Source organism: Typha angustifolia, chromosome 5 (assembly GCF_048772165.1).
Source record: "Typha angustifolia cultivar Huaian chromosome 5, ASM4877216v1, whole genome shotgun sequence".
Taxonomy (NCBI): Eukaryota; Viridiplantae; Streptophyta; class Magnoliopsida; order Poales; family Typhaceae; genus Typha; species Typha angustifolia.
In genome coordinates, this window is record NC_133243.1 from 1,770,379 (window position 1) to 1,782,157 (window position 11,779).

General features: G+C 39.1%; 1 protein-coding gene across 2 annotated transcripts; it reads left to right on the forward strand.

Annotated features, from left to right (window-relative positions):
* Positions 1-466: 466 nt before the first annotated feature.
* Positions 467-6,541, forward strand: LOC140759986 (IAA-amino acid hydrolase ILR1-like 6). Of its 2 annotated transcripts, none has more exons than XM_073096737.1 (5): positions 467-1,124; positions 1,921-2,046; positions 3,530-3,844; positions 5,604-5,757; positions 5,831-6,541. In XM_073096737.1, the coding sequence occupies exons 1-5, from the start codon at positions 654-656 to the stop codon at positions 6,205-6,207; spliced, it is 1,443 nt and encodes a 480-aa protein (XP_072952838.1). In that variant the 5' UTR covers positions 467-653; the 3' UTR covers positions 6,208-6,541. The 2 variants fall into 2 exon arrangements, with proteins under 2 accessions (XP_072952838.1, XP_072952839.1); XM_073096738.1 differs by having other exon boundaries at positions 471-1,124; positions 5,604-5,732; positions 5,845-6,541.
* The last annotated feature ends 5,238 nt before the right edge of the window (positions 6,542-11,779 follow it).

The window sequence follows — 11,779 nt, forward strand, 5'->3', positions numbered from 1 at the left end:
CATTGAATGTTCAATTTGTAGGACTAAGTTGGATCCCAAATGACTACTTCCCGTTTTGCCAATCACTCTCGTTCTCTCCTTTGACTGATTTTTAAGAGAGTGCCCTAAATTTTGAAGAGGAAGAAGAAAAAAAGAAAAGAAAAGTTTGACTAATTAATAAATAAGAAGAAATTGAGAAATGGAAAGAAAGGAAGGAAGGAAGGAAGAAAGAGAGAGAAGCATCGTATAAAGACAGCGACGAGCATGCAAGAGGGACAGGGCCCAGGAGGGCGTTTGCATCCTTATTCGATCACGAGTTAAAGGTGCGTCCTCCCTCCTCCGTCCTTTCCTGCACGTTCCCACCAACTTAACCTTTTCTCTTTCTCTCTCTCTCTCTCTCTCTCTCTCTCTCTCTCTCCCTCTCATCATAACTTCCATCCTTTTAGTTTATCTACAAATTCCTCACTTTCTTTATTTATATACTTATTTATTATTCCTTCTTCTCCTCCAACTCTTACTTCCTTCTCCAACTCCTCCTCCTCCCTTCCTCCTTCCCTCCTCTATCTCTTCTTCCTCACATCAGTTTAATCATAACAAAGAATTCTTCTACTTTTTTTTTTTGGGGTTGAAATTTTTATTTAATATATTTATTGTTATTGTTACTGTTTATTTCTATGGGTCTTTTGCCTCTTGTTGGGTTCATACTACTCTTCCTCTCTGCTCTCATCTCCACCACTCTCAATACCTCTTCTTCTTCTTATTCTTCCAACTCCTATGTGGAGGTTGACATCCCCCTTGAGAATTCGCCCTTGAATCAGTACAGAGAGGGCCCAAATGTGAGGAATAAGAATGGTAGTAAACGCGGAGGTAGAGTTTGGGGAGAGGATTGGACGGAGGAGATTCTTACCATGGCGAGGCGGCCGGAGGCGGTGGAATGGGTCACGGCGCTCCGCCGGAGGATCCACGAGCTCCCGGAGCTCGCCTACGAGGAGGTCGAGACCAGCCGGTTGATCCGGGAGCAGCTTGACGCCATCGGGATCCGATACCGGTACCCGTTGGCCCGGACTGGAATCGTCGCCACTCTCGGCACCGGCCGAGCGCCCGTCGTCGCCCTCAGGGCCGATATGGATGCCCTCCCAATTCAGGTCTCTCCAATTCCTCTCTCTGTTTGGTTCTGGTCTGGAGTGGTTTGTTCAAGTTGTGTAATCTTAGTTTTGTTGGTAGTGCCTGTAATTTTAGCTGTAGCATAGGAGAATATACTATTGGAACTAGCTAGAAGTTGGAGAATCTCATAAGGAGACTCCCATTTTGTTTGGTTTCAGTAGCAGGAGCGGGGGCTACGTTTTGCTAGTGTTGGTTTGCAGAGATAATTGCATATTAAATACCTGTGCAGGTGTCAGATCTGCCAAAACTTGGAGATGCTAGTGTATGATGGCAGATTTTAAGGCCACATTCGATTACCCATGTGAATTTTTTCTTCAGGATACAGAGTTGTGGATTAACTCTGGCCTCCTTTATGAGCTAGTGCTCAGATACTGTTGTTTTAGTTTACGAGGATTCCGCACGTGTGATACATGATATTTATGAATTAAAATTGCAGGTGAGACACTATGACGGTGTCGTTATTAGATGCATATGCACGTCCTGATATGTCGGCGCACTGGATCTGAAAAAAGATATCTTTTCGCAATAATGCAATGTTTAAAGGGCATTTGTCTTCTTGGATGATGTAGGAAGACAGTAGTGTATCTTATTAGGGAAGATATTCGTATTAGATGAACCATAAAAGATGTTATAACTTGTTGATTTGCATTTCTTTGTTTCAATTCAGTATTTCTGTTTGATACTCAATACTCTCGAAACTACTTTTTCAACAGTTTTGAGCAAAAGATGAGGTTACTGAGTCATTTTTTGGTCCCCCTTTCTGTTTGTCTCTATCAGGAAGCCGTTGAATGGGAGCACAAAAGTAAGATCCAGGGTAAAATGCATGCTTGTGGGCATGATGCACATGTAGCAATGCTCCTTGGTGCAGCCAAGATATTGAAAGACCGTGAACATCTTCTTGAGGTTTGTCCTGTTCATTTATATTTATATATAATGAAATGGCTATTTATGGCCATCTAACTATGAAAAGGACAGTCTAGTTTCTCTTCCTTGATTTATTTCTTCCATGTCTTTCTTCTAATTCAAGAATTTCTGAAAATTTGTGAAATCGATGAAGGTTCACTTAGAAAGTTTTGTCTACCAATTCACTTTCCTGTCTTGTTTTCTCTCTTCATGTGCATTAGGCACTTGATTAGGCCTGCCTATGCAATTGCAGAGCTGATATGAGAAAGTTGAAAATACATTCTCAGTTTTCAAAGTTCAAAAGAGCAGAAGGAATGCGGTGATTTAGGTAAACTTTAAAAGGAAAGTGAGGTTTTAGGTTTTAACCAAAATGTGATTGTTCAGGGCATCCAAAATACTTGGCCAATTTCTTTCCTATATCTGGTTTTACCGATTCATGTCATTTCAGCAGCTCAAAATGTTCATTATTACTTTTTCTGGTCATTTTTACTTAATTTGAGTCGCTTCTATCATACACCTAGGTTATAGCAGCTGACCAGCGTTCATTCTGTTTGCCTGATACATCTTGATCTAGTCCTATGGAGATCCTCATTTAAGTTTTTCTTTTCTGTATCAGATCTATCCCTTAAAAATTTAATCTGTCTTCTTTTACTAGACTTTATTTCATTCTGTTTGCATGATACATCCTGATCTGGTCCTATGGAAATCCTTGTTTAAGTTTTACTTTTCTGCATGAGATCTATCCTTTAAAAACTTATACTGAACCTTTGTGGTGGATGTGTACAGTCAATGTCAATCACAATATCATTTATCTATCTTTACACTGAGTAGTGTTACAGCATGCTTTGCCTAGCTGAGGTCTGAAGATTATAGAGGAGCAGGAATAAATTTCCTTCATACTCTTTACTGAAGGCCAGACCCAAACTAGCTTAAGCTAGGCTGCTTTTGACTGTTGCAACAGGATATGACTGAAAGCTTACATGCATGATGACTTCATTTATTTCACCTATATAAGCTTTGTACTTGCAGAACAAAAGCTTTTCAACTTTCTTCTATCACTTTTGAAAGAAATTATATGAATACTTGTGACATGGTTGAAATTCTTTCTTGTATCTGCAAGGTGAAATGCTACTGTATGACTCAACCCATGTATCATCTTGACTGTTAAACATTTAATCGATGCTATATCATCCAGGAAGTTGGTTGTTATCAGTAGGAAATTTCAATGAGACATGTTGCATACTAACGTCATATGATGCCAATTGCACAACAATAACAGACTAACTTCCTTCTGAAATACACAGTTATTTTTACCTCAATTTTCTAATTAAAAGACTAGAAGCTTTTGACCTTTTTCTTTTAAGAGAAGCCCTTTGGCTTTTCCATAAAATCTTATGGAAGGAGGAGTAAGGATTTTCTTGTGGTTCTTAGCCTGGTCATTTGACATCCCAGGAAAAATATATATAATGTTTTATTACTGCAGGGTACTGTTAAACTTCTCTTCCAACCAGCAGAGGAAGCTGGAATAGGTGCTAAGAAAATGATTGAAGATGGTGCTCTGGAGGATGTGGAGGCTATTTTTGCTGTTCATGTATCACACCAACATCCCACTTCTGTCATTGGCTCCAGGGTTGGTCCATTACTTGCTGGATGTGGATTTTTCAGAGCATTGATATGTGAGCGAGAAAAGCACCCTACAAATCCTTACAATGCTGCTAATCCCATTTTGGCTGCCTCTGCAGCAGTCATTAGTTTACAGAACCTTGTGTCCCGTGAAGCAGATCCTCTGGACTCACAGGTTGTTTCCCCTTTTTAGTACTTGAAGTAATCTTTTTAACCTCTTAGAAAAGTTATAACAAGAATATGTTATGTGATTTAACAACGTACAGATTTTAATTTAATTGAACTTTTCCTTATACATGTTTCCTTTGTTCTTTTCTGTTTAATAGAGACCAAATTTCTTTATAGAAAATCATCAAACTGACAAATATTGCGGAACATTTGATAAATGATAATACAGCTATACTTTTTGTTTATTTGAGTTTCAGAATCTTTTACATTGACTAACACAGGTTAAGAAGGTATCAATACTGCAATTCATGCACATGTGCTTTGTTTTATCATTGCCAATGCATGTGTTGTGCTTGATTTTCAGGATAGTTTTAAATTGTTTAGTAGCAAAAGAAGAAAGAAAGAATAGAGTTCTTCACTCTAGCACCATATCGCAACATATGGGTAGCTCCTATCTCAATAAAATTGTTATTAAGATATTGTATCAATGAATCATAACAAGGTCTCTTGGATTATTTATTAGATCAAGAGAATTATTGTTTTCATGATTAACAAGATTCAGTAAGAAATTCCACTTGTTGAATTTGTTGAATTTCAATATGGCTACTATCAACAATCTCATCAAAAGAGTGATTGACTATTGAATCCTTTACTTATTCTGCATCCAATCTTTTGTTCATTTGCATGATTCATGAAAACCAAAAACAGGAGAAATATTGGGAAAAAGACATATAGGTATGATTGAAAAAGTTGATTAAACTTTATACACAACTTGAGACCCTAGACCTTTACTGACAGGAAATTATATGTTGTTACAATTCTAAATTTCTGAAAAGAATGCATAGTCATATATACATAATTCAGATGCTAATCATGTTATCATTTTATTATTTCATGAAAAACTGACACAATATTCATTCGGTGTTATTAGCACTCATTATTAAGCTAGAACACAGGTATGCCAACCTTTATAGTTTCAGTCTTTTTGTCCTAATTTTAATATGTTCAATCGTGATTTTGGATTAATAACTTGATGAAGCGGTATATAACTGTACCTAATTTTGCTTTTGATCGATCTTGGATTGTATTATCTTCTAGATTGCTAACTGATAAATTGGATAGATTATTTTGTTAGAGATAATGTTAATAGTATTATCTTGTGAAGCTTTTGATTGATCAGAAACTAGGATAAAATGAACCACCTGATACTAATTTGCCCTCCAAAATTAACTAGTCGGTGCCTAGATGGTTAAAGGCACCCTACACAGAGGGATTGCTTGAAGACAACAGTATTTTTTGTTTTATCTTTTTAACATTGTTATAATTAGAATATCTTTCCCTAGATTTTCTATCTCCTTTTGCTAGTGGTTAGCAAATATTCCTCAGAACTCTAGCATATCAATTTGAACTTTCAGTAGCATAGCTATATCCCAAGTTCCCTTCTACTATGTTCATCTTTAATATTAGCATTTAGCACAATAATATCATGATAGAGGGAGCATGAAATATCTATCTGGATGTGTATACTGTTGTGTCTTACCATGTTTTAACATGTTAGTGCTTCCATAGATGACTTCCTGTAATTTGAAGCTGAAAGCTAGAATAACCTTACCCTATTTTTCCAGAGCATTGTTACAATGTAATTAATTACAAATAAAGGAAAAGAATATCCTCTCAAGAGAGTCTATAGAGATCTCTCTCCTTTTAGGTTTTTAGTATTCATCAATGCCCATGCAGTGCTAAGTCAATTATTCTCCTTTCTTCAGGTTGTCTCAGTGGCAGCATTCAATGGAGGTGAACATCTTGACATGGTTCCTGAATCTGTCATCATTGGTGGAACATTCCGAGCTTTCTCTAATGCAAGCTTTTATCAGCTTAGGGAGAGAATAGAAGAGGTTGGTCTTTGGGTGTACACTTTTTGTACGGCGAGCTTCCTGCCACCCTTATTTGTCACTTGGATGCATCTCTTTATAGTCTTTTTATTGAACAACAGCTGCCCTTGAACAGGTAATCATAATGCAGTCTCGTGTTTATGGATGTGAAGCTTCAGTAGACTTTTTTGAGAATGAAAGGTTCTACCCACCAACTGTAAATGACGAGATTATGTATGAGCATGTGAAGAAGGTGGCTGTCGATCTTTTGGGTCCCAAAAATTACAAGGTTGTTCCTCCAATTATGGGGGCAGAGGATTTCTCCTTCTATTCTGAAGTAATCCCTGCAGCTTTCTTTTACATAGGGGTGCGGAACGAGACATTAGGATCTACTCACACAGGTCATTCTCCGCATTTTATGATCGATGAAGATGTTCTTCCTACTGGTGCTGCTGTTCATGCTGCTATAGCTGAGAGGTACCTCATTGAGCATGGCTAGAATTTATCCCCCATACATGACGGAGAAGTAGCGCATGCATCCGCAGTTCCCGTTTCTTGTACCCTATCAAGGAATCTGTATATTTTAGATATCGGGCTGCAGAGAGGGAATGCTTGTTCCTCCCTTCGGCAGAATGATCCAATTGATAACAATGCAATAACAAAATTCTAGCAAATAGTGAATTCTTTTCTTTCTCTTGTAATGCATGAATGACCTAGATGTCAGCCAATTGCTGAAGTTAAAAAAACATCAGCTAATATATTTACTTCAAAAATTGTGTATGTTTTCTGCCTTTCAGTGAAGAATGAATGATTTGCAAGATAATTATCCTCTATAAATGCATTAGCAACTATGGACTAAAACCCATATTGAGCCCCAAAAGAGCTCTACTTTTCTGCAATTGTGTCTTAATGTTACGGTCCAGTCCGAGTTTGAGTCTTATTAGCCCGAGTCTGAGTCAATTGATTTGGGTTGAACCTCTTTATGATTTATGTTAGTTGGGTCCTAGCTGAGTGGACTAGTTGATTTTATCAAACTAGCCTCCTATAAATATTATGAATGGCAGTCTACTCAAGGGTGTTTATTATGACCCAATCTTGACTACAGGATGGCAGTTCGTACAGGCGGAGGAAAATATTTGCTAGATACTCTAACATAGCCATAAAATTACAAAACCAAATGAGTTTGATTTGTAACTTTTTGATCTACATTTTTTTTATTTATGCCCTTCGCAGATTCGGACTGTAGCTTGGGATAAATATGATGGAATTATGGTGGTAGTGTTGGTGACTAGTGATGATGATAATTGTGGGAATAGAGTGGACGTGGGTTTCGGGTAAGTTTTACACAAGCTGCAGCAGGGTGAAGGAAAAGGGGGAGGGAAAGAAGATGGTCAGTATCCTTGGAAGGAGGGTGGGTTTGATAGTTGAAGGAGGCTAGGGGTAACCGGCGACAAGGTGGCGCACAGCTAGGGTTTGAGCAAGGAGGAAGAAGCTTCAGATTAAAGGGGAGAAGATAGGTTAATTTTTAACTCAATGATTCATTCGATAATCTCCTAATGAGGCTGCCTTCCACATATTTAGAGGTTAGCCTAGCAACCAAACAACTAAGGAAAATAACCCTAATACAATTATTTTTGCCGAGGGCGTTCAAATGGCCTCACAACGTGTTCGAACAGTCAGAATAATGTCTCTATATGTGTGAACACGATGCAATCGTTCGAACACCCAACCAAAAATCCTTATTTAATAAAACATTCTTAATTCAGGTTGCAATCCATATTATATATTGGAGGCTAACCGATTACCCAAACCACAATAAATCCAATGTTAAACCGACTGGACTAACATAACCTGAAGATAACTTAAACTAAGTGTTAAAATTAACTCTCTATCTAGATAAGTGACTCAAGCCATAAGCCTGATGTCCACGAGATAGTTTGGTCTGACCTAGAGCACATTAATCCACTATACTTTCGCTCACTTTGTCCTCAAAGTGATGGGTGGATGAGTTGCTCTTTCAATCTTGCTTGACTTGGTTCGAGCGGATCGGTCCGAATGGCGTCGCTGGTTTAACTCGAGTCATTTGCATCTCTTTAGAGTTGAGCTTAATCACCCTTGATCCATCATAGCAAGCTCCCTTAAGCTTTGATTTATTGGGAGGATCTGGACTTGAAAGAGAGGCTAAGTCAGCCAAACTGATTTGACATGAATTCAACTCGACCCGTTGTAATGTTGTGCTCACCATGGTCTTGGGTGGAGCTGCCGGTGGCTGGGGCAAATCCAGACCATCTCCCTCAGCCCAAGGAAGTTTAGACAGCCTCAATATATGTAATAAGTCTTTGTGACGCTGGATTTGGGGTAGCCAAACCTTCAATTGCAAATTGGCGCCTGTACTTCGCCGAATTCCATTCCACCGCACATGTTGCCCTTTAAACTTGAAGTCCAGCCACATATCCTTGAAGCCAAATGTAATGGGATCCAAGCCATAGAGCCATTGAGTGCCCAATACGACATTCGCTCCCCGAAAAGCCAATGGGTGAAGGTCCAATTCCAAGTAATGTTCTTGGATCTTCAAGGTTACTCATCGGCATACGTTATTTGCTCAAAGGGTGGTGCCGTCTCTATTCATCATGTCGAAGCCTAAGATTGGCTTCGATGTCAAGCCTATCTCTAGACCAGCCACTAATCCACAAAGTTAAGGGTGCTTCCGGTGTCGATGAGAATTCGCACAACATAACTTTTAATGGTGCCATCAACCCGGAGAGTAGTCATTGCGATGGGTCCGACAAAAGCATGGAATGAGATTTTGGCTTGGACTTCCTTGTTGCTTTTCAGAGGTCTTTGAATAGCAATATTTTCATCTAAAATCTCCTTCTCTAGTTTAGCAACATAATCTTCATCCACATCATCTAGCACCATCACCATTGCCACCTTTCAAGCACATTTGTGTCCCAACGTGTATCTTTCATCACAATAGAAACAAAATCCCTTTGATCTTCTATCTTCCACTTGAGCTTGTGTGAGTTTCTAAATAGGGGCTTTAGGAGGTCCCCTCACCTATGGAATCGGTCGGGAAAGGGGGTGAGTACCAGCTGTATGCAATAGGCTAATCGGCACGACGGGTGTGATTGCGGGCTACTAGTGTGTATCCTTTACCTCCGATTCTATCCACTACTCCTTGATGTGTTTCGAATCTCTCTTAGCTTCTCCTACATCACCTAGGCAATAGAGAAAACTTTGAGAAGGGAAACTAGTCTGACCGCTTTCACCTTGGCTTAGATGTCTTGCCAAAGGCCACTCACAAACGTGCATTTGAGTTGGGAGTCTGTTTAGCCCCTTACTTGATTACTTACTCATTCAAACTCTTCTTGGTACGCCCTAATCATAGTTTTTTGGATTAGCTTGGTGAGGTGGCTTTGAAGTCTTCACAGCCGAAGAGTTCCAAACTAGATGCAAATAGCGTCAGCAAACTCCTCCCACAACCGATAAGGTTGAGCTTGGTTCGTGGCTTGGTATCATCAACTAGGTTTACATTATATATAAATATGTGTTTATGATAACCTTATTCTAAATATATATTAGGCATATAATAATTAATCTCTTTAAGCATAAAAGAATTAGATATACAATAATATAATTTAAAATACATGTAAATACAATAACTAAGTATAATTCAATTATTTTGTAATTACTACTCTTACTTAACTAGTCACTAGTTATACATAAAATAATTATTATCTATTTATATAAATATAATTATCATAGCTTAAATTTCATTTTATATAAAATAGTATATAATAATAAAATGCTAAAATAGTTATATACAATATAAACATGAATATCATATCAATATATCTATATATATTAATCTAATAACAATGTATAGCTATAGCTATATTTATATACAGAAACTAATAATTATAATTAATTAATTATTATACTATTATTATACAGTGATGGGCCAAGCCCAGCACTATAACAACCATGAAAGAGGAATTGAGGAAGAAGAAAAGAAAGGAAGAAAAAGAAAGAAGAAAGAAAAAGAAAAAGAAGAGAAAAAGGGAAAGGGAGGAGAACCGGCACCGGCGGGGAGGGCACCAGCCTCTGGTGGCTAGCCAGCAGCCGGCCTCTCGTCGGCGGCTCGGCTTTGGCGAGCTCGAGTCCACGGGCAAGAAGAGAGAGAGAGAGAGAGAGAGAGAGAGAGAGAGAGAGAGAGAGAGAGAGAGGAAGAGGAGAAGGAGAAGAGCTCACCTTGGTGGCGACGAAGGTGGTAGGCTAGCGTCGGCAAGAGGTGGGGAGAGAGAGAGGGAGAGACCGAAAGAGAGAGAGAGAGAGAGAGAGAGAGAGAGAGAGAGAGAGAGAGAGATTTAAAGGGAGAGAGAGTGAGAGGCGGTGTGGATGTTGACGCTACGGCTGCGGCACCGACGGGCCCACCAGAGTTAGTTGGCCTAGCTTGGTTGGCATATGATCTGTCATTTATAAGAAAAGAATGAAATCTGATTGATAGGATAGTTGATAGAAAGCGTGAGGATACCCGAGTAGGCACGATGGTTAGGATGCGTTTGATGGATAATTGATCGCTTAATATAGTCGCAATCTTGTGGCCTTACATTCGAGGTCATTAGTTTGTGTGCGTAGCAGATATTCAGACACATGTCGTTAGCTAGGGCATATATGGCGAGTTATGCTCATATAGTTTCTATAAGCTAGAAGGGTGCCCGGTCTTGATGGATGTTAATACTCTTAGTGGATGGTAGAGTATGATTATGATTGAGATACCCTTTGCGAATGGTATTTATTTTCATTAAAATAAATACCGGGCATTGACTATGCATAGTGGTCTAGTATGATGATGTTATTCAGAGTCGATATTAATATGATATATTTACTTAGAGTCTTTTCTTATTGCATTAGTTATTTATTTTCATTAAAATAAAATTCCTATACGTCGCATTTAAACGCGGAACGGAAGAAGGTCTCAAAGGTGGTCGTGGTCTAGTACTCGCAGCCGCTGTCTTTGGATCCGTAGAATTTTCAGCCAACGTTCTAAGCGTAAACTGTCCATCACGGTTGCCCCAACTTGTTTTTGCTACCAGCTTGAGAGCCTTATGCTTTTGCTCCATCCTCAAAGCCTTCTCAAGAGTGGTAGGACAAAGAGCACGAACATCCGCTTGTATCACATCCCGCAGCCCTAAAATGAATGTGCTCATCAATGTCGGTTCGAGCTAAGGTGGCTCACAACGACTATTAACTCTTTCAAATTCAGTTTGGTACTCCAATACGGTCATCCTCTAAACCATCTTGCTTAATGTGGCAACAAAATCTTCATATGCCGTTGTCCCAAATCTGCGTATAATTGATGGGCTCTAATACCACTTGATGGGCTCTGATATCACTTGATGGACTCTGATACCAATTGATGAGATCTGGAACCAAAAATAGGCTACGCTAAGATTCCTTCAAGATCTGAATGTATTATAGGAATCAGTTCACACAACCATAGGAAAATATTCTTCAGATATTTTCTGGTAGTTAGAAAATTATGAAGCTAATTGGGTTGGATCCATAACTTCTACAACTTTTGTATTTATGCCCTTCGCAGATTCAAATGGTAGCAATGACAAAAATACGAAATAATGTGATTGATGGTGGTGGTGACGAGTGAAGTGGATGTTAGGGTTATGGATGGGTATGGAGATAAGGTGGATTGTGGAAGTGATTAAGGGAAGTAGACGAGGAGAACGAAGTGGTCGAGATCCCAAAGAAGAGGGGTGACTCGACAGATGAGGGAGATTAGAAGCAAGGAGAAACCTTGCCAACGGTAGAGGTGGAAGGATGGTGATGAGGGAGGAGGGAGAGAGTATGGAGAAAAGATAGGAGGCAAGCAATCAATAATCCAATTCCATAATGAAGTTGACTGCGTTCCACATATTTATAGAGGCTAGCCAACAAGTCCTAAAACAATATGAAATCATAATTCTAGAGGATTCCCGTTGATCGCGTTCGAACGCGCTCGATCGCGTTCAAACATACTCAAAAAGCCCCATCTCTAGATGTGCAAACGTGATACA

Bases quoted from the DNA above. Each gene is read 5' to 3' on its own strand.
- LOC140759986 (XM_073096737.1), top strand. From the start codon at position 654: ATGGGTCTTTTGCCTCTTGTTGGGTTCATACTACTCTTCCTCTCTGCT. The intron at 1,125-1,920 runs GTCTCTCCAATT...TGTCTCTATCAG, and splicing joins TGGATGCCCTCCCAATTCAG to GAAGCCGTTGAATGGGAGCA. The intron at 2,047-3,529 runs GTTTGTCCTGTT...TTATTACTGCAG, and splicing joins ACCGTGAACATCTTCTTGAG to GGTACTGTTAAACTTCTCTT.